The sequence below is a fragment of the Dunckerocampus dactyliophorus genome, chromosome 5 (genome assembly GCF_027744805.1).
Source record: "Dunckerocampus dactyliophorus isolate RoL2022-P2 chromosome 5, RoL_Ddac_1.1, whole genome shotgun sequence".
Taxonomy (NCBI): Eukaryota; Metazoa; Chordata; class Actinopteri; order Syngnathiformes; family Syngnathidae; genus Dunckerocampus; species Dunckerocampus dactyliophorus.
The window spans coordinates 20553847-20573765 of NC_072823.1; the positions used below are offsets into that span (position 1 = coordinate 20553847).

The following is a 19919-nucleotide window of genomic DNA, read 5'->3' on the forward strand; positions in this document are numbered from 1 at the left end:
CAACCCCATTTCCGCAACTAACAAAATGCACCCATTGAAATTTTGCACAAATGAAAGAATACGATGACAACAAACTGCTGTAGGTTCAAAATTCCGTTATTATCCCCCATTATCATTATGCCTCTGGCAAAAGTCACACGTAAACGTGCAAGCGATGGTTAGTTTTGAATTCGGCCATGTCGACACGCTTAGGTCGAAGTCAGTCAGCGAGTCCCAGGAGTGTCGAGAACAGTAAACAGTAGTACCTCGATTTTTGCTATTAATTTGTTCCAAATAGTCAGACGAAAACCATAATGTACAAAAAAAAAAAAATTAAACAGGAAATAATGTAAATTCAATTAATCCTTTCCAGACACCCAAAATAATTCATATAAAACACGTTATAGAGAATAATTATAGTTGTACATGCAGAAAAAACTATAATGATGAATAATTAACATTTTGCACCATTTTTATTTTTATTGAAGACTCTTGTTGGCAAAGACAGCGAGGAGCAGAGGAGGAGGGGAAGGGGCGTCATCTTCATGCTTCTTTCTTGAATTCAATAATGTTTGTCACCTTCTTTATCAAATTGCTTGCACTTGCAACTTTCTTTAGCGGTTGAGTTGGGTGCTTTGTTTGAGCACTCGGTTCCATGGAATGATACCGTACAGGGCAAACGGACAATTTTGTTCTGCGCAATATTGTCCAGAAACCGAGACAGCGACGGGAAAAAAATTGTTGGAAATTTACATCAAAAAACTAATCATGCAAAAACTGAGGCGTTTGAAAACCATGGCTTGACTGTATCTAAAATAAGAATAATAGTAAAGGGAGTAGGGACGCTCCGATCAGGGTTTTATGCTGCCATGAGTGTAATTGGCTGATATCGATCACATGGATTAATGGTAAATTTTTCTAATTATTTATAATGAGTGCTATTGGCTACAGGCATCATATCAGAGGAAAAGTTAGAACAATTCCAAGGGCCCCAGACTGCCAGGGGGCCCAAAAAATAGGTAATTATTAAAAAATAAAAAGGGGGAGCCCAACGTGATTTTTTTTCCATGGGGCCCAGAATTCCTGACTGCACCCCTGCTATTGGCTATATGACCTGAAAAAGGAACCATAAAATCACCTTAATTTAGACAAAAACTTATTTTACTTACTTTCTCAAGAGAGCGTACATCACTCGCGAAACTTACAGAGGATGGGACGTCTTCTTTAAGGCGCCTTTTGAAGTGAGAGTACATTGTCTGGTGGAGCTTTAGCAGGACTTCCAGGTAGAACATAGCTGGGCTCCAAGTGATATAACAGTTTGCAGAACCCGGTGTCTTCTACCCCAGAGAAAGGCTGATCATCTAGTCCAGTGGTTCTCAATTGGCTTGGTTGCAGGACCCAACATCACCCTTCAATGACAAGCAGCGACCCAAATTGCAGAATTTTTTTCAAGTCAAACGCACCCTTCTCCAGCAGATATCTGCAGCTGTGTGTTGGACAAACGGCTCATTAAGTCCCTACTCAATATCCTTCCCTCCTGCTCAGGCTTGACAAAGTTGCCAAGGTGCCAGGGTTGGGTGGCCAAGGTGAGGCCATTACTCACATGGGGTGGCAATGAGTTGATACCTGAAACACCTAGATGGCCAGTGGTCTCTGGCCACCCCCTAGCTCCGCCACTGCGTGGCGACGAAGCAAGAGAATACTGTAGCACAGACAAGAACGTTAGATGCATTCAGGGACCACAGGTCATTACATTTTTTTTTGCCCAAGCATAGGCCCGTGACCCACTTAGAAGAGCTCCACCACCCACTTTTGGTTCCCGACCCACCAGTTGAGAATCACCATCTAGTCCAATTCAGTTATATTTTGCCGTTATTGGCTTAGCCTTCTGACTGTCACACATATGGGGGAGTGTTGCCCAGCGAGACACCATGAGCCTCGAAAACCCACCATACTCAGTCAAGTGTTTGTTTTTCAAATGCCGTATTAAATTAAAACTTTGTGGAAGGACGTCAATGAGAAGCACCTTCCAGCTCACGCACGCCCCCACCCCTTCAGGGTGCACCGAATGCGGTCCCTTATGACATTTCAGTTTATTTTATTGTCGGATTTGCAGGAAGAATGATGTCACACTTCCATTAAAGACATCATACAGGCTGTCATGCTGTGTAATTAAAGTTTCTGCAACATTATATCATTTATTGAATGAACAATTGAGTTGACTAGCCTTTAACGTAAAATACAAATACTTTTCCTGCTATGCATTCTCGCTAAGTTGTTGATGCACCACCATATTTTCCGTACAAGGTCTGTGCACAACTTGGCTGAAGACGTTCGCATGAGGACAGAGTGACTTAAAAATAAGAAGGGGTGGACTTCTCCGGTTGCAACACTCCATCACACGCGTTAACATGACCATCCGCTTCACGGCAGACAGTTTGACAGCAATAATGGCTTCAGGGCTCTCTCTACCCCTGAGCAACGACCTCTGGGATTGCGAGGAGAGGAGCAACGACCTCTGGGATGGCGAGGAGAGGCGAGCAATCACGGCGCATTCACTCCCGCCACTCACTCACAGTCATTTGCTGGCTCGCTAAAAGCAATCGGCAGGTGCAGCTGTGAACAGTTTGCTCCTCAATACTCCTGAGAGATGCAGTCATGGAGGACGGCAGCGATCTGTCGCTTTGAATGCACTCTGCAGACAGCCTGGGATGCACACCTGTTCTGGGAGTTAAATCCTTTCAACAACAGCCAAAAAAGATATACGATGTTATTCAAAAGGATGAGCACAGAAAATGCTGAAGAGCTAAATGCTGACACAAATTCCTTCAGTCCCTTGTGTTGATACCGATGCTGAGTGTGTGTTTATGAAATGATGCTTTATAATACAATTTTGAGTATTTTGAGTCAATTTTGAAAACATTTATTTGGCATTTGACAGCTTGTAGTAAAGGCAGTCACGTAGATTTAGGAAGATGAATTCAGTGCACACCATTTACCACTTCCTTCTCCTTGTGTGATACTATCGCCCTCTTGTGGTTGTTGGGTTACCTACAGCTCACCTTTGACACTGCCCACAACATTGGAATTTTGAATTATTAAACCACATGAATTTTTAAAAATGAAATGAATATAAGAAGACAAGAAATACACCAACACTTATGTCTCATTAAATACAATTAATCATCCATTCACCCATCTTCTACCGCTTATCCGAGGTTAGCCTAAGCAGGGAAGCCCAGGCGTCTTTGAGGCGTCCTTACCAGATACCTGAGCCACCTCATCTGGTTCCTCTCAATGCAGAGGAGAAGTGGTTCTACTCCAAGTTTCTCCCAGATGACAGTGCTTCTCACCTTATCTCTAAGGGAGAGCCCAGCCACCCGATGGAGAAAACTCATTTTGGCAGCTTGTACCAGCGATCTCATCCAACCAGACAAAGCGTAACTCAAATAGACCTCGATGAAGAGTAAGACAAATGGTCTTGGTTTTCCCTTGCCCAGATGCGGGTCACCGGGGAGCCCCTCTGGAATCAGGCCTGGGAGTGGGGCACGAAGACAAGCGTCTGGTGTCCAGGCCTGTACCCATGGGCCCGACTGGGCATAGTCTGAAAAGGCAATGTGGATTCCCCGTTGCATGAGCTCACCTCTCATGGAAGGGGCCAAAGGGGTTGGGGGAAGAGTGAGCTGGGTGACAGCCGAAATCGGGGACCTCGGCAGTCTGATCCTCGGCTGCAAAAGCTAGCTAGCTAGTACGTAGAATGTGTTACAATTAATCAAATAAATTCTAAATAATCCAAATAAAAAATATACCTGTAATCAAACTAATGAGCTGCATTAACTATTCAGTATTATTAAATATTAATACAATTAACAAAAATAAAAATAGACCTGCAATCAGTAGAGCTCAGATTTTTGTTTGTTTTTGGTTACTCTCCAAGCCAAACAGCAAATGGCAAAAATATGTAAGTAATTGATCCGCTCATGAAAATGTCTATTTTAGACACACGACTGGCGCCCATTTTTTTCTACTTTCTAATAACTTAATATTTAAGTTTAATTTAAGTTTGTGGAGATTTAAAAAATATATAAATTTTTCCTATCTATACCTGTTTTTACATACAGTATCTGAACTTAGCAGGTTTGAAAAAGAGGGGGCTTTTTTTTTTCATTTTTCTCAAAAAATCCCGCACCTCCCCTGAAGGCTTTTGACGTCTCAACCTCTACTTTAGTGTTTGATGACTCAGAAGGACACATTGTCCTGTCTGTCCAGTCCTGAGGGGACTGACATGTGAGACTGTTGCGCTGCAGCATACACGCAGCTGTCGTCGGGTGCGCGCACGTGAGCTTGTGCGCATGTGCGTGTGTGGACTTTTCTGGACGTGATCACACAATTTTGTTTGGTAAGTCAAACGCAATATAAATATATATGCAGTATATGGTTGAGTTCAAATGTGTTCTACTCTATGTGGAATGGTAATATAATACTGGTACAGGGGGAGACTATTAATAGCAAAAGGCTGTCAATACTTGCTGCTACTTGCTTGTTACCAGAACAATCTATGAAGTGTGGAATATAGTCAATTAACTCTCATGTAAAGACCAACCAGTTTACATAATTACATGTTTTTATTGAACTACCAAACTACTAATACTGCTATACCTGATTCATTTCCAGAAAATACAATTCAAGGACTATTTTTAGTATGATTGTTAGCATCAGCAACACTGATTTTCATGCATTGTTGCTTATTACCGCTTAAAAAACTCACATTGGTCCCAATGTCCACCTCCCATAAACTGCTGTAAGCATAATACATCCTTGATAAGAAACATTTCTTTTGTGATTTTTTTGTTCCCTTGTGAGAGTTAAAAACAATAAATCACATTCAAAGTTTTAAGGACAAAAAAGCAAGCTTCCCAAAAACTGCTGCAAGGCAGTGTTAATTTTGTTGACAAATAATTGTTGTCATAGCTTTTGTCATCAACCTTTTTTCACTGATGAAAAAAAAGACAGAAAGTAATCAAAGGAAATGCACGTTGCACTGTCAGTTTCACCAAACAAACGAAATTACGGAAATGAAATCCAATCATATCTCCCTTTGTCTTATACATGGTAGGGACAAGTTAAGAAAACATTCAATCCCAGCTATTTTAGCTGCTTGTGAGAGAGGCGAAGGGGGTAAGTTACGGAGGTGATCCAATCAAAACGATTGTCTTTGTTAGGTGAGTTACAATTGCAAAAACGATACCGTATTCTGCAATATTGTAACAAGTTGCACTCTGCAGTATGTCTACGTCTGGGAGACTGTGTAAACCACGTAGAGCGATTAGCACCGTTAAATACACAACTAACTTGAAGCAGCACCTGGGGGCGAGTCATCCTGACAAGTGAGGCGAATGCATCATGTCACCAATGGGCACTGTGTGACTATACGTTAACTGAAGCATATTTGGCAGTAATTTAATTTGTTAATTAATTTGGCATGCTGGAGCCTATCCCAGCTGACTTCAGGCGACAGGTGGGGTACACCCTGGACTGGTCGCCAGCCAATCACAGGGCTCGTATAGACAAACAACCATTCACACTCACATTCATACCTATGGACAATTTAGAGTCGCCAATTAACTAACATGCATGTTTTTGGAATGTGAGAGGAAACCGGAGTCCCCAGAGAAAACTCACACACGCTCGGGGAGAACATGCAAACTCCACACAGAAATGTCCAAGGGAGAATCGAACCCAGACTGTGACTGTGTGGCCAACATGCTAACCACTAAACCACCGTGCGGCCTAGTCATAACAATATGTGAGTAATTTATCATTATACAGACATGTCAGTCATAGTGTGTTTCCTCCCCATCATATACAGTATACTGTAGGTCGCAATGACTCTTCAGTGGACAGCGGTGGCCTTCTTCCTTTATGCAGAGATAGCAGTCAACCTCATTTTGTGCATCCCCTTTGTATCAGCGCAGAGGTGACGTGCAAAACCACAAGAGTTCAATATGAGCTTCCTGCTTCAAAAATGAAGTTCTGACAACATTTTGTTGCAGATGGCGCTTAGTTTTCAACTGGAGAATATGGAAGTGCTTATCACCTTACTGGAACAAGTGTTTCTTCACCATGATTATGGTCCTTGTTGTTCTTTTCCTTGGTAAGAGCTGTGAAAGTGTCTCCTGTCATGATGGTCGTCAAGAGACACGTCATATGTCTCTTGTCCCATTCTCAGATGCTGCCCGTGAGGTCCACAAGTACTCCAGCCCCGAGCCCATGCATGAAGCCAAGGTCAACTCTAATCTTTTCGACCACCTTCACATGAAGCTGTTCAGAGCTCAGAGGAACCTCTACATCTCTGGCTTCTCTCTCTTCCTGTGGCTGTCAGTCTCATCTCCTAGTTCGCTATTTAAAGATCACATATGGAAGTTTGCAAACCAGCCACGGAATAGAATCGAACTTTATTGTCACTACAGAAATGATCAATTGAAATTACACAATTGAAATTGCATAAATTCTGCAGTATGTAAGTAACAGCAATAACACAAGATTTAAAAAAAATACGATAAGATCCAATAAAATAAATATGTAGGTAAGAGCAAAAACAATCACATGAGACCCAATACAACAGGTGTATCAAAAATGTTGCCTTTACAAAGATCAGAATTATCAGTATTGATTGACTCTCAGAGAGCAATCCATTTACTTTATACGCTCCAATTAACACCTCTATTCAGCAAACCCCTATAGTCTACAAATGCAAATAAATGCCAAACTCTCTAATTAACACCAAGTCATAAACACTGGCAGCTCTGGCTGTAGGCAACCTCCTGATTTGTTTTGTATTAACCCGTCAAGATGGCAGTAGCTGCATTTTAACTGTCATGAGTGGTCAGCATCCAGCAGCCTTTTCTACGTCTACATGCGCTTTAAAATGTTACTACTCATGCGTGTCACCATGTTACTCATGCGGTGCTGCTGTTTACAATGAACTCATATTCAGTCTTATTGCTGGCTGAGCAGTTTGCACCTTGCACCTATTACAACATTGGTTCTATTGCCACTGCTTTGTGCGATATCCTTGTTAATGAATCAGCATGTGGTCAAAGTTAGCTACATTTTGGTTTCCACTTTCTCATGCACCCTAAGTCATTATTAAAGTTTTAAAAGTTCAGTTGTTATATTGAATAGCTTTCACAGCCCTGCTCCAGTTAGTGTGGCGCTATGCTGCCCCTTGTTTGTTAGAAAGGTGTTTGCAGTATCTGGTTGGCAAATGTTCATATATGGCCTTTAATGTACTGTACAGTAAATGGATGTTTGGGTAATGCAAGCATAGAGACTTCAGTAACCTTATGTGATTTTGTGCGTTTTATGTCACAGTGTCATGCGGCGAGTGGTTACCCTGCTGAACCAGATGGCTGTCTCCATGGAGAACAATGCGGGTCTTCAGGCACAGATGGAGAGTGCTGCCAACGCAGCCAAACGGCATCAAGAGGACAACCGCTTACTCAAAAAAGTCAAATCCTTTTCCTATAGCCAAAGTGTGCACGCATGTTAATGTAACATTTGAACAGAATGCTTTTTCTCCAGGCTCTTTTGGATGAGGAAAAGGCCATTTCAGAAAAAAAACAGCAACTAAAGCTTGAGATTGAGAGCCTGTCCAGTCAGTTAAAGATGGCAGAGGAGGGTGAGTAGTCCTATTCTTTGTGGCAAATTTTTATTTTTGCAATAAATCCTTCAAAAAAATGGACACGAGGATGTATAGGATGGAGCACCCTAAAGCAACTCATGTTCAGTACTGCATGTGTTTGCAGCGGTGCACAAGTCCCACGCTGAGGTGGAGGCCATGAGCAGGCAGGCCAAAGGGATTGCTAAGGAGTACGACCGACTACTGAACGAGCATCATCAGCTCCAGGTAATATCATGCAATGTGGGTACACACTGTGATGTCTTGTGATTATTTTGTTATATTCAACAGAATCTCCAGAGTGCTGCAGACAAAAAGATCCAATAATAAACAGTAGAACATTGGGACTATGGCTGATTGGAAGCATTATTTCTCTACCATCTACTGACATTCAGAACACATCATTTGCCATAAACAGATTTCTCTTTAGGCACGGTGGCCTAGTGATTTGCATGTTAGCCTCACAGTCTGGAGTTCGGGCTTGAAGCTCTGCTGGAACATCTCTGTCTTCAGGTACACGGGCTTCCTCGCACATTCCAAAAGCAAATGTTCACATACGTTCGCCTAAATCCTTTAATAAGGGGTGCTGAAATGTCCCAGAATGTCATTTGTGTGATTAGGCCAAGCCCTTTTAGCTTCTCGTTTGTGACCATGACTGACTGCAGCTGATAGTTTCTCTTCAGGTACTCTGAATTTCTCCCACATTCCACACGCATGCGTACTATACTGCAGTGGTCCACAACCTTTTTTGACCCACGGACCGGCTTTTGTTCCCACAAATATCCCGCGGACCTGGGGGGAGTTCGTACGTTATAGCGATCTAATTTATTATTTATTATTACTTATTTATTACGTATTGTGTAAAACTAAGACATGAACAATATCAATTTAAAAACACAAAATGAATGCAGACCCACCATCCACCAGTACAAGCCTGGAGTTTGTTTTTCAGAGAGATTATTACATCGCTGTTTGGCGTGTGTGGTAAAAGGCAGTGTGCTAGCATGAATTAACTTGAGACAAATCTGCACATTAGCACTCAATAAGGTCACATCAAAACTTACCTTTATACAGTCCCACATAGTATCATTTGAGACCAAATATGAGGTGAAAAAAAACCCGGTAAAAATACACTATAGCAGTCTGTGTAGTCACAGTAATCTGTGCGGCATGAGAGAAAGTTAGCACACGCACGATGGTGCGTTCAGGGACCATGGAACAAAGTAGGACGGGCCGCCGCTTGCAACAAACAGCATACAGTATAAATGCAAAAATTATGGGATTTGTAACTGCATATTATTTTTTAAATAAAACAATGTCCCTTAATTCCAAAATTGATATGCATTTACATAAAATTTGATGCAGTTATTTACAAGTGTATTTTTTTTATTTATCATTGCACCTAAAGCTTCCCGTGGTCCTGCTCGGCCCCACCCATGGACCGTACTGGTTGGGGACCCCTGCTATACTGTACATACATTCACCTAAATCATGAAATAAGGGGTTCTGAAGGTTCCAGAATGTCTTTTAACGTGATAAGACCAAGCCCTATTAACTTTTTGTTTGTGATCATAACTGATTGCAGCTGATTGTGTCTGTGCAGGTACTCGGGATTCCTCCCACATCTGAAAGAAAATGTATACAGTACATACGTTCATCTAAATCTATTAATAAATGGTGCTGTGGGTTCCAGACTGTCCTTTAACTTGATAAGTTCTTTTAACTTCTTGTGATCATGATTGACTTCCTCTATTGCAACTACACTCCAAAAACATGCACGTTAGGTTAACTGGAGGCTCTAAATTGTCCATAGGTGTGAATATGAGGGTGAATAGCTTTTCTAGGTCTAGATAGTGTATGTCCTGTGATCAGTCCAAAGGTCAGCTGGGATAGGTTTCAGCTAACCTGTGACCCCAAAGAAGACAAGTGGTATAGAAAATGGATGGATGGATGGTTCAGTGTGCTTGGATGTGTTGTTTTTGTCCATTTTGTCCCACTTTATTCCCTCACTATAGGGTGAATGAACATTTTTATTCATTAATTTATTCATTCATTTTCTGTGCCGCTTAATCCTATCTGGGGTCGCATGGGTGGAGTTTATGCCAGCTGACTTTGCCAGCTGACACCCTGGACTGGTCCCAGTCAATCGCACATATAGACAAACAACCATTCACATGCAACTGTACATGTTTTTGAACATGTGGGAGGAAACCAGAGTACAGAAAACCCACACACGCACGGGGAGAACATGCAAACTCCACACAGAGATGCCCAATGGAAATTTGAACCCAGATCTTCCAGATCTACTGACTTTGTGGCAAACAGGCTATCTGCTGATCTTTTTTCAGTCACCATGACCGTACTAGCAATGACATTAATAAGAGTTCCATTAGAAATGGATGGGTGGATGATTTTCCTTTAAACTGTGCTTTAGGGCATATGCTAGAGCAGGTGTTCAAACTTTTTCCACCAAGGGCCATATACTAAAAATCAAAGGATGTGGGACTTGAGCATTTTTATGTATTCTTTAATTTTGTAAAAAGGTTAAAAAAAAAGTTATATATATTTAAAAGCATACTTTTGTTATTTCTGTCAACATTTGAGCTTCTTCTTTTTGCATTTTGTCTTTTTGATCTATTTTTCCCCATTGTGGTTTTTTTTTAATTTAATTTTATTTCTACAATGTGCCTCCGACCAATAAAAGACAAGCTGCGGGTCGCAAATGGCCCCTGAATTGCACTTTGGACACCGCTGTGCCAGAGAACGTTGCAGCAGGCATCCCTCTTGATTGAGGGCAGCAGAGTATGGCAACGGCTGGGTCTTTCAATAGCTCAACGATGCCACCAAATGATGCAATGGCACAATCTGAAGCTCCATCTTTAAGCCATTCTCCAGCAGATGCCGTCTTATGGTTACTGGATCAGTAAAGGTTCAAATTCAGGGAAAAGGCTGTCACATTCTATGTGACATGGGTACACCACTTGACTTTTTAATCCTGTATTCTGTCTTTATGCATTTCAGCTTTGAATGTCTAAGATTTGCAAATATTTCATTATTTTTTATATTTTTAGTATACTGCAATTTAACATGGTTGTGCTGTTATTGTTATTATCAGTAGTAGTAGTAGTAGTAGTAGTAGTAATAGTGCCAGCGTTGCGAATTAAAAACAAGAGCAAATATGAGTAATAAACAATCTATCCATTAAATTGGTTAACCTGGCATCTACTATTGAGCAGGTGAGCGCGCACACGCTCGCGCACCTTTCCTTGAGCATGAGCGCGCCGCGGCGGTGACAGTCGCCATTTTATTTTGAAAATCAAACTGCCCTGGAGGCGCCGCGACCCCTTGAATTTCGCAAAGTTTGTCAAGAGAAACGAGGAGGAATGAGCCACTGAATCACCTTCGTGAATGCACGGTGAGATGTGGAACGTATCTGCCGCGCAACTCCGGCTCAGCTCACGTTGATATTAGCGGAAAGGGAACGATATTAGTCAAGAAAACCGCGGTTAGCTACCACAGCCGGGAGGAGTCTATTTACTGGAAAGGAGCTGTCACATTGGCCACAGTATGAAAGTAATTTGATCAATTTGTACAGTTGGTAGTATGTAATGTGTTAATTTGAGTATCTCATCTTTTACATTTATTGTATCAGAGCCAGTGTATCTTCTAGTGGTTGATATTAAGTGGTTGGCTATTTTGAGCTAAAATGATTGCAGTTCCACAGATTAGACGGAGCCCGTGCAAATAAGCTATCAAGGGTAATGCTAGCCTTTCCCCACATTTATGGGTTGTTACCAGCTACCATCAAACTTACTGTCAGTATTCCATTTGCGTTACCTTTGATATAGCCCCTGATAGTTGGGCATCTTGCTAAACTGTCAGTTAATGACGAGCTATAAAAAAACAAATGCTATCGTCGTATGTCGGGCCGCGACACCGCAGCAAGGTTAGCTTCAGTCACTGTGTAGCGGACAGCGGTAACTTGTCCTTTATACTGTACTCAATGGCAGATATCATTACATATTTACCAGTATAAGTGCCTATAAACCAATTTGAACAAGTTATCGTGTAGACTATATATAACTGAGCACTTTAAGTAAAGTTAATTCGCTAAACTTAGGTGAACTCAAGTGTTGGTAATTTGCTAGCTTCACTGCTAGCTATGCTTACATCCGTCATTCGCAAACACTGTAGCATTAAAGTTGTACTATGCACTCGACTTTATCTGACATATTTGCAAAGTTATTACTCCAACAGGCCTTGTGAATATTAAACATTTGTATCGATTTTTCGATTGCTTGTTGTTTTACTTTACTGTGGTGCATGCACTGGCCCTTTGTTTCGGTGATTGGTTTTTTTAGGTTGTTTCCCCCCCACATTACTCACCCCATTCATACAATGTGTGTATGATTCGCACATTTCTGATTTATTTGCATTGTGTATTTTTTTGTTGGTAAAGCAAAGGTTTCTTCGCTGAAACGAGCCCCCGATTGTGCATCTGTGTGATTAGCACAAGCGAGGCCCAGTCCCAGCTAACTGCAGCTTCATTTCGTTTTTGACATTTTCAGAAGATAGACCTCTAAAAAATCTGTTATAGTTGTAATTAAGATACTCAATGTCAGAGAAGTGGGCGTTTTAGTGTGATAATGACAACATTTGAGCTGTCATCCATGTAGGCCTCAAAAGCCTGTAATGTTTTGACATGACAAGGGTTGGTAAATATTGTGCTGCATGATGGCAGGATTTGAAAATTAACATCATAATCTAGTTATAATAATAATAAAAATAATATGCATAATACGTTGCAGCAGTCTCACTTAAAATATATTTTGTATCCCTTTTTTTTTTACAGATGCTGAACCTTATTTTAAACTGAAAGACTCTACATAAGACCGGGAGCCACTGACAGACAGTTTCATTTGGACGCCAACATTTTTCACACCTTTTGGGGGGGGGGAGGAAAAGTAACTTATCACTGCAGTGACTAAAGGGGAATAATGGTGATTTTGCGCCGTGCTCGGCCGCCTGCTTCCGCCCCAACCAGCAATGAATCTTGACTCGCTCTCGCTGGCTTTGTCTCAAATCAGCTATCTGGTGGACAATTTAACAAAGAAAAACTATCGAGCCAGCCAGCAAGAAATACAGCATGTAAGTATTGTAATTGTCTTGTTGTCATTGGAGGGTGTGTGTTAATATCTCACCGTGTCCATACCGTTTCCCCAGATTGTAAATCGTCACGGTCCTGAGGCAGACAGGCATCTTTTTCGCTGTCTTTTCTCACATGTGGATTTCAGTGGCGATGGTAAAAGCAGTGGCAAAGACTTTCACCAGGTACTTATTTCTACCAGGTGTCCAGACACCTATTTTTTTTGAAGCAACATGATTTTTGTATTTACCTATTTTTGTCAACCTGCCACAAGATAAACACAGCCTGACATCTACTGTAGTCACACTAAAATACGATTATTTTTTGTTAATAAATATGCAATACAGTGTTCCCTCGTTTAATGCGGGGGTTAGGTTCCAAAAAATACCAGTGTTAAGTGAAATCCGTGTACTAGAAGTTGATTTTTTTTCGGGTTTTTTTGTTGTTGTTGTTGTTGTTGTTGTTTATATATTTTTTCATTTGCAGGATGTTTTTTTTTTTTTTTTTTTTTTTTAATTTACATTATATGTTTTTCCGTTTATATGTTTTAAGACTGTAAAGTCCCCCACCACACACTTTATACACTTTTCTCAGACATGAGAAAATATATACGCTGGGCATATAGAGGGCCTTGAAAGCATGGATCATGCCTTGGTCCATGGGCTGAATCTGTTTCATCCATATTAAAAACTTGTTCAGACTTATATCCCCCTTCCTCGATGATGGCTTTAAATTTGCTTATGTAGGCCTCTGCCCCGGCATCCGCAGAGGCGGCCTCTCCATGGTCTTGTTGCGGACAGTTAAAGCCCTTCTTGCATCCTTGTTAAAATGTATTGCTGCTGTCCTTTCCTCCTGCTCTATGGTACGAACCGAAGATTCATTTATTCCGTAATGGCGCCCTACAGCTGCGTAAGTTCTACCTTCCTTCAGCATGTCCAGAATTCCAAATTTTTGTGCATCTTCCTCTGCTTTTTGGGTGCAACTGCAGGTGCCTTTGTCGGTGCAGAGCGTTTAGTCGACATTGTGAGTTTTGTCAGGGAAAAAACCTGCAAACATACAGCACTAAAGAGCCACACTGCTAGCGATCGAACAATTATGTCAATTAGGCAAGCTGAACACATTCTGTACTGTACAGGACACATGGCATGAAGGAGATTGATTGATGGTCTACAGTCCCTTAGCCAATTGGGACGCAGAAGACGATGCAGGTTCTCCCTTAGCGAATCAGAACGCAGAACACAATGCGTTCCTACTCTGTAAAAAAAAAAAAAAAAAAAAAGCATGCTACACTGTAAAAAAAAAAATTGCACAAAAAAAAAATCTGTAATAGTGAGTCCGTGTTATAGCGAGGGAACACTGTACATTGTTTTTTCAAACACTCATAGAATGCCGTTTAATTCTTGTGAGACTTTTTCCTATTCTGCCCTTCATATGCCTCTGTTCTCTTTGCTCTCTTCCTCCCCGGTATGTTTTGTTTTCCACTTGCCCAAGACACAGTTTCTGATTCAGGAGTGTGTGTCGCTGATATCAAAGCCCAATTTTATCTCTACCCTATGCTACGCCATTGACAATCCCCTGCACTACCAGAAGGTAAAGGAGCTGTTTTTGGTCTTGTGAAAATACTCTGTAAATATGTCATGTATCCAAATGCCAATAAATTGCAAAGACGATTGTTAAAATATGAGAACAAAACCTGTTATCAATTCCATAGTTTTGCAAAGCTTAATAGTAAAAATTTAACTATTTTATGGGTTTTGCTTTAAATTTCAGAGCTTGAAACCATCGACCCACTTATTCACCCAACTAAGTAAAGTTCTCAAGCTCAGCAAGGTCCAAGAGGTAAGCCAGTCTAGTTTACTGTGCCGTGCATATTGATTGTAAATACACTATCTGAAATGGATGTTTAACGGAGTCCTCCTCATTCAATGACATTAGGTGATTTTTGGCCTTGCTCTGCTCAACTCCAGCAACACAGACCTCCGTGGATTTGGTAAGCAGTTTGAGCAAAGAGCTTCATAAAAAACAAACATTTTTGTCTCACCTGAAGCCGTTCTTGTTCTTTCAGCTGCGCAGTTCATTAAGCAGAAGCTTCCCGACCTCCTGCGGTCATATATCGACGCAGATCTCGGTGGAAACCAAGAAGGTGGCTTCCAAGACATTGCTATAGAGGTCTTGCACCTTCTGCTCTCCCATTTACTGTTTGGTCAGAAGGGAGCAATCGGGGTGGGACAAGAGCAGATTGACGCCTTCTTGAAGACACTTTGCCGAGGTATGTTGAGCCTATAATCTGGGGTTTTGAAGCTTCTTCCGAAGATGCCATTTTGTTGATTGGAAATGGTACATTTGAGTGTCCTGTTTCAGATTTCCCGCAGGAGCGCTGCCCTGTGGTGCTCGCACCACTGTTGTACCCTGAAAAACGGGACATTCTCATGGATAGGATCCTGCCTGACTCGGGGGAGTTAGCTAAGACCATAATGGAGAGTTCTCTTGCGGAGTTCATGCAGGAAGTGGGCTACAGTTTCTGTGCTAGGTGTGTATATACTCTGGTTGATTTGATTTTTAAGTTGTGTGGCACCTCGTTGTCAGTTCTGACCTGTTTTCCCATTGTCCTCAGTCTGGACGAGTGCAGAAACATCATCCTCCAGTATGGGGTGAGGGAGGTGACAGCCAGCCAGGTAGCCAGGGTCCTTGGCATGATGGCTCGTACCCACTCTGGACTAACTGATGGTATTCCTCTACAGGTGAGTTAATCAACGGCTATTATTTATTGTGCTAGCTGTAAGTGACATGATGGTTTGTAAAGGCAATACAGTCGTCCCTCGTTTATCGCAGTTAATTAGTTATAGACCGGACAGTTATACTACATACAACTTGTCTTTAAATATTTTTTGACTCATAGGTAAGAGTCAACCACAAAATAGCGACGATCACTAATTAATTAATATTTGAAATAACGCGATTAGAGTGAGCGAGAGATGTTTGAACTGCGATGGACGACTGTTGTAGCTGACTGTTGGGGGTTCTTTTCCAGTCCATCAGTGCACCGGGAAGTGGTATTTGGAGCGATGGAAAGGATAAGAACGATGGCTCACAGGCGCACACGTGGAATGTCGAGGTGTTCATCGACGTAGTCAAAGATGCCGTAAGTCAAAGCTCATATTTTTCTATACATACAGTATGCAAATATTGGTGAGATATAACCCAGACTCTTCCTGGTTTTCTGCACCGTGTGTAAATACATATATTTGGCTTAATACCAATTGTATTGAAATGGCTCTGCAGAATAACAACATTAATCTCCTTAAGATTTCTGTAAAATGAAACCTAGCACAATCCTCTTGAGTAGGATACCTCCTTTGTGTCTTCATATAAATGATTGTACTTGTTTTGCATTCTATGTTTATTTCTTCATATTTTTTGTTGTTAAACCAACCTGTTGTTCAATCAAAAGTTTTCACTTTTATTGCCTATTCCCTAGAATCCTAACTTGAACTTCAAAGAGGTGACATATGAACTGGATCACCCAGGATTCATAATCCGGGACAGCAAGGGCCTACATATAGTGGTGTACGGCATTCAGCGGGGTTTGGGCATGGAGGTCTTTCCTGTTGATCTCATATATCGGCCATGGAAACACGCAGAGGGACAGGTAACAGTAACTTCTCAATTAGTTCATGTGATTTTACACATGTTCACAATATGCTATTGTGTAAATTTGTAAATATGGTCAAATGGTTATTAATAATGCATGGGTGCATGTTTTTGTGACTAGACAAGAGGCAGATGTTGCTGAGGTTTGTTACCATTTAAATGTTTGTTTACCCACTTCTTGTTTTTCCTTTCTTCAGTTGTCATTCATTCAACACTCTCTAATGAGCCCCGAAGTGTTCTGCTTTGCTGACTACCCTTGCCATACAGTAGCCATTGACATCCTAAAAGCACCACCAGAGGATGACAACAGGGAGATTGCGACATGGTATGGAAGTGGTCACCTCAAAGCATTCCTCCTTTTGTTGGCTAAGAATCTCTTTGCAGGATTACAAAAAAATATTTTCCTCTGGCCTTGTGTTTGACACTCCTGAACTCATTACAGGAAAAGCCTGGACTTGGTGGAAAGCCTGCTTCGGTTATCAGAGGTTGGCCAGTATGAGCAGGTGAAGCAACTCTTCAGTTTTCCCATCAAGCACTGCCCAGATATGCTGGTTCTGGCACTGCTGCAGATCTCCACCTCCTGGCATACACTGCGCCATGAGCTCATCTCTACCCTGATGCCCATCTTTCTGGGCAACCACCCCAACTCTGCTATTATTCTGCACTATGCCTGGCATGGACAGGTTTGGTTTTATAATGTAATATTACTACACACAAGTCATTGTTGATGCTTGAGAAGATATGCACTTTTTGTATTTTAATCTTTGGCTGATCTAATGTTGTATGCTGTGTTAACTCATATGTAAACTTTGGCTGTTTTTTCAGGGACAGTCTCCTTCCATCCGTCAGTTAATTATGCGTTCAATGGCCGAGTGGTATATGAGAGGGGAACAGTATGACCAGGCCAAGTTGTCTCGCATCCTGGATGTGGCCCAAGACTTGAAGGTGTGTGGAAATATAACTGTCTGGTTATGTGGGTAGGGTATATAGTTACATTTGTCAATGCAAACAAAGCTGTATGATTTATTCCAAACATAAAATAATAAGATATTATCTTCCAAAAGCCATAATGATTTTGTTTGTCCTCCAGTCTCTATCAATGCTGCTGAATGGTACTCCATTTGCCTTTGTTATTGACCTTGCTGCACTTGCCTCTCGCCGTGAATACCTCAAACTTGATAAATGGCTGACTGACAAAATTAGAGAACATGGGGTATGTTATCTTTTGAATTGATTAATACATTTTGATTGTCAATGTTTTAAGCATTGTGTCTTTTGCTTTGGGTCAGGAACCTTTTATCCAAGCTTGTGTAACATTCCTAAAGAGGCGTTGCCCATCCATTATGGGGGGTCTGGCCCCTGACAAGGACCAGCCTAAAAGCTCTCAGTTGCCTCCAGAGACTTTAGCCACCATGCTGGCATGTCTTCAGTCTTGTGCTGGGTATGATACTTTCGGTATCAGCTTTTGTTTTGTTTGGAGCCTTATCAAAAACAATATTTCCTTGAAATGTTTGTTTCAATCATCCCTCAGGAGTGTTTTGCAAGAGTTGTCAGAGACAATCCTGACCATGGTTGCCAACTGCAGCAACGTTATGAACAAAGCCCGGCAGCCACCACCCGGGGTCATGCCGAAGGGTCGGGCTCCGAGCACCAGCAGCCTGGATGCCATCTCTCCTGTTCAGGTATCTAGCTATAAAAGACACACTTTGACGCATCTTTGGCGTAACAATCAAATTCAACTTGGCATTAAACTGAACCCTCCATGAATCTTATTAGTGGAACCACTTCCTGCCTCATTTTCAGTCAATACCCTTTCAATCAATACCCTTTCTCTCGCTTCCATTAGATGGACCCTCTTACTGGTATGGGCTCATTGAACCTGGGCAGCACAGCCACCTCCCACACTCAGAGCATGCAGGGTTTCCCCACCTCCCTAAGTTCAGCTTTCAGTAATCCCCAATCTCCAGCAAAGGCTTTTCCACCTCTCTCTAACGCCAATACAAGCACACCATTTGGGGGCATTGGCAGCTTGTCCTCGCAGCTTCCTGGTATGGACTCTGGTACTATGCTTTTTTTTTTTTTTTTTTTTTTTTATCTTACACCAATATCGGCAAAGAGGAAGTCATGACTAAAGAGTTGTATTTACAGTGGCAGGAAAATGAAACATCTGATGTTTCTTCCAGGTCCCTTGGGCTCGGGAATTGGCTCCGGTATTGGTTCTAGTCTAGGAATGGCAGCAGTAAGCACTGATCCATTTGGCACCAGGAAGATGAGCACACCGAGCCTGAACCCACCTACCTTTCAGCAGAGTAAGATGAAGGCCTGTAAGTGGTGGTGGTAGTGGTGTGACTGTGAGCCTGCCCTGTGCTGCTCAGCACTGTATTTCCTCTGCAATTGTCGTATGATTATGGCTAGTGTTGCAGACAAATCTTTTAAAGTACTTGTGTCCATGGCAACTATGGTGTACGGTTTCAACAGACATTTCGCACATCTCTGAAATGTCATTCAACATACAGTACAGGCCAAAAGTTTGGACACGCCTTCTCATTCAATGTGTTTTCTTTATTTTCATGACTATTTACATTGTAAATTCTTAAATCTATGAATGAACACAAGGAATTTTGTACTTAACAAAAAAGTGTGAAATAACTATACAGTAAATATGTCTTATTTTTAGACATATTTTATGTCTTATTTTTTTTAATTTTTTTTATAGCACTGCAAACCCTTGGTGTTCTCTCAATGGGCTTCATGAAATGGTTTTCACTTCACAGGTGTGTCTTGTCAGGGTTCCTTAGTGGAATTTCTTGCCTTATTAATTGGGACCATCAGTTGTGAGTGCGTGCATGCGTCCAAACTTTTGGCCTTAAACTTTAGCCAATACTTTGTTGAGGAAATACAGGCCAGTCTTCCATTCCTTGTCTGCTTAAGCTGACAGCCCCACTTTAGTCTTTTTAATTTGTTAGTGCCCTGTGAAAGTATTTGGCCTCCTTGAACTGTATGACCTTTTGCCACGTTTCAGGCTTCAAACATAAGGATATAAAATAGAAGTTTTTGTGAAGAAACAACACCAAGCGGGACACAATCGTGAAGTGGAACGAAATTTATACGATATTTTAAATTTTCTTTTAAACAAATAAAAAAAAAAAAAACTGAAAAGTGGGGGGTGTGAAATTATTCAGCCCCTTTACTGTCAGTGCAGCCAACTCACTCCAGAAGTTCCCTGAGGGTTTCTGAATAATCCAATGTTGACCGATGATTATAGAGTCCACCTATGTGTAGTTAAGTCTCAGTATAAATGCACCTGCTCTGTGATGGTCTCCAGAGGTCTGTTTGAAGGGTTAACGGCATCATGAAGACCAAGGCATACACCAGGCAGGTCCGAGATACTGTTGTGGAGAGTTTAAAGCACGATTAGGATATAAAAAGATTTTACAAGCTTTAAACATCTCCCGGAGCACT

The 19919-nt window shown here is 41.5% G+C and overlaps 2 protein-coding genes across 16 annotated transcripts in view; both read left to right on the top strand.

Annotated features, from left to right (window-relative positions):
- Positions 1–4244: 4244 nt before the first annotated feature.
- On the top strand, positions 4245–8060 carry LOC129181567 (B-cell receptor-associated protein 29-like). Its single transcript, XM_054776919.1, has 8 exons — positions 4245–4378; positions 5849–5956; positions 6033–6133; positions 6209–6356; positions 7354–7489; positions 7564–7660; positions 7788–7888; positions 7952–8060. Exons 2-8 carry the CDS (start codon positions 5865–5867, stop codon positions 7985–7987), a joined length of 711 nt encoding a protein of 236 aa, XP_054632894.1. The 5' UTR covers positions 4245–4378; positions 5849–5864; the 3' UTR covers positions 7988–8060.
- A 2865-nt stretch (positions 8061–10925) lies between these two features.
- cnot1 (CCR4-NOT transcription complex, subunit 1) overlaps positions 10926–19919 on the top strand; it is a 31234-nt gene continuing 22240 nt past the window's right edge. For 3 of the 15 annotated variants that reach the window (XM_054776192.1, XM_054776188.1, XM_054776197.1), the window contains exons 1-19: positions 10926–11075; positions 12513–12808; positions 12884–12991; positions 14298–14396; positions 14577–14645; positions 14742–14796; positions 14872–15075; positions 15168–15336; positions 15421–15547; positions 15838–15948; positions 16285–16455; positions 16655–16782; positions 16900–17155; positions 17283–17402; positions 17548–17670; positions 17747–17898; positions 17989–18139; positions 18304–18517; positions 18641–18781. In XM_054776192.1, coding sequence (XP_054632167.1) covers positions 12707–12808; positions 12884–12991; positions 14298–14396; positions 14577–14645; positions 14742–14796; positions 14872–15075; positions 15168–15336; positions 15421–15547; positions 15838–15948; positions 16285–16455; positions 16655–16782; positions 16900–17155; positions 17283–17402; positions 17548–17670; positions 17747–17898; positions 17989–18139; positions 18304–18517; positions 18641–18781 — 2500 coding nt within the window. In that variant the 5' untranslated portion in view covers positions 10926–11075; positions 12513–12706. The other 12 variants (XM_054776199.1, XM_054776194.1, XM_054776201.1 and 9 more) reach the window with 9 other exon arrangements.

What these genes read in the sequence shown, in the direction of transcription:
- LOC129181567 (XM_054776919.1), top strand. Translation starts at nt 5,865, where the DNA reads ATGACTCTTCAGTGGACAGCGGTGGCCTTCTTCCTTTATGCAGAGATA. An exon ending in TTCTCTCTCTTCCTGTGGCT is followed by an intron (nt 6,357 to 7,353) that starts GTCAGTCTCATC and finishes TTTATGTCACAG; the next exon opens with TGTCATGCGGCGAGTGGTTA. An exon ending in ACGAGCATCATCAGCTCCAG is followed by an intron (nt 7,889 to 7,951) that starts GTAATATCATGC and finishes TATATTCAACAG; the next exon opens with AATCTCCAGAGTGCTGCAGA.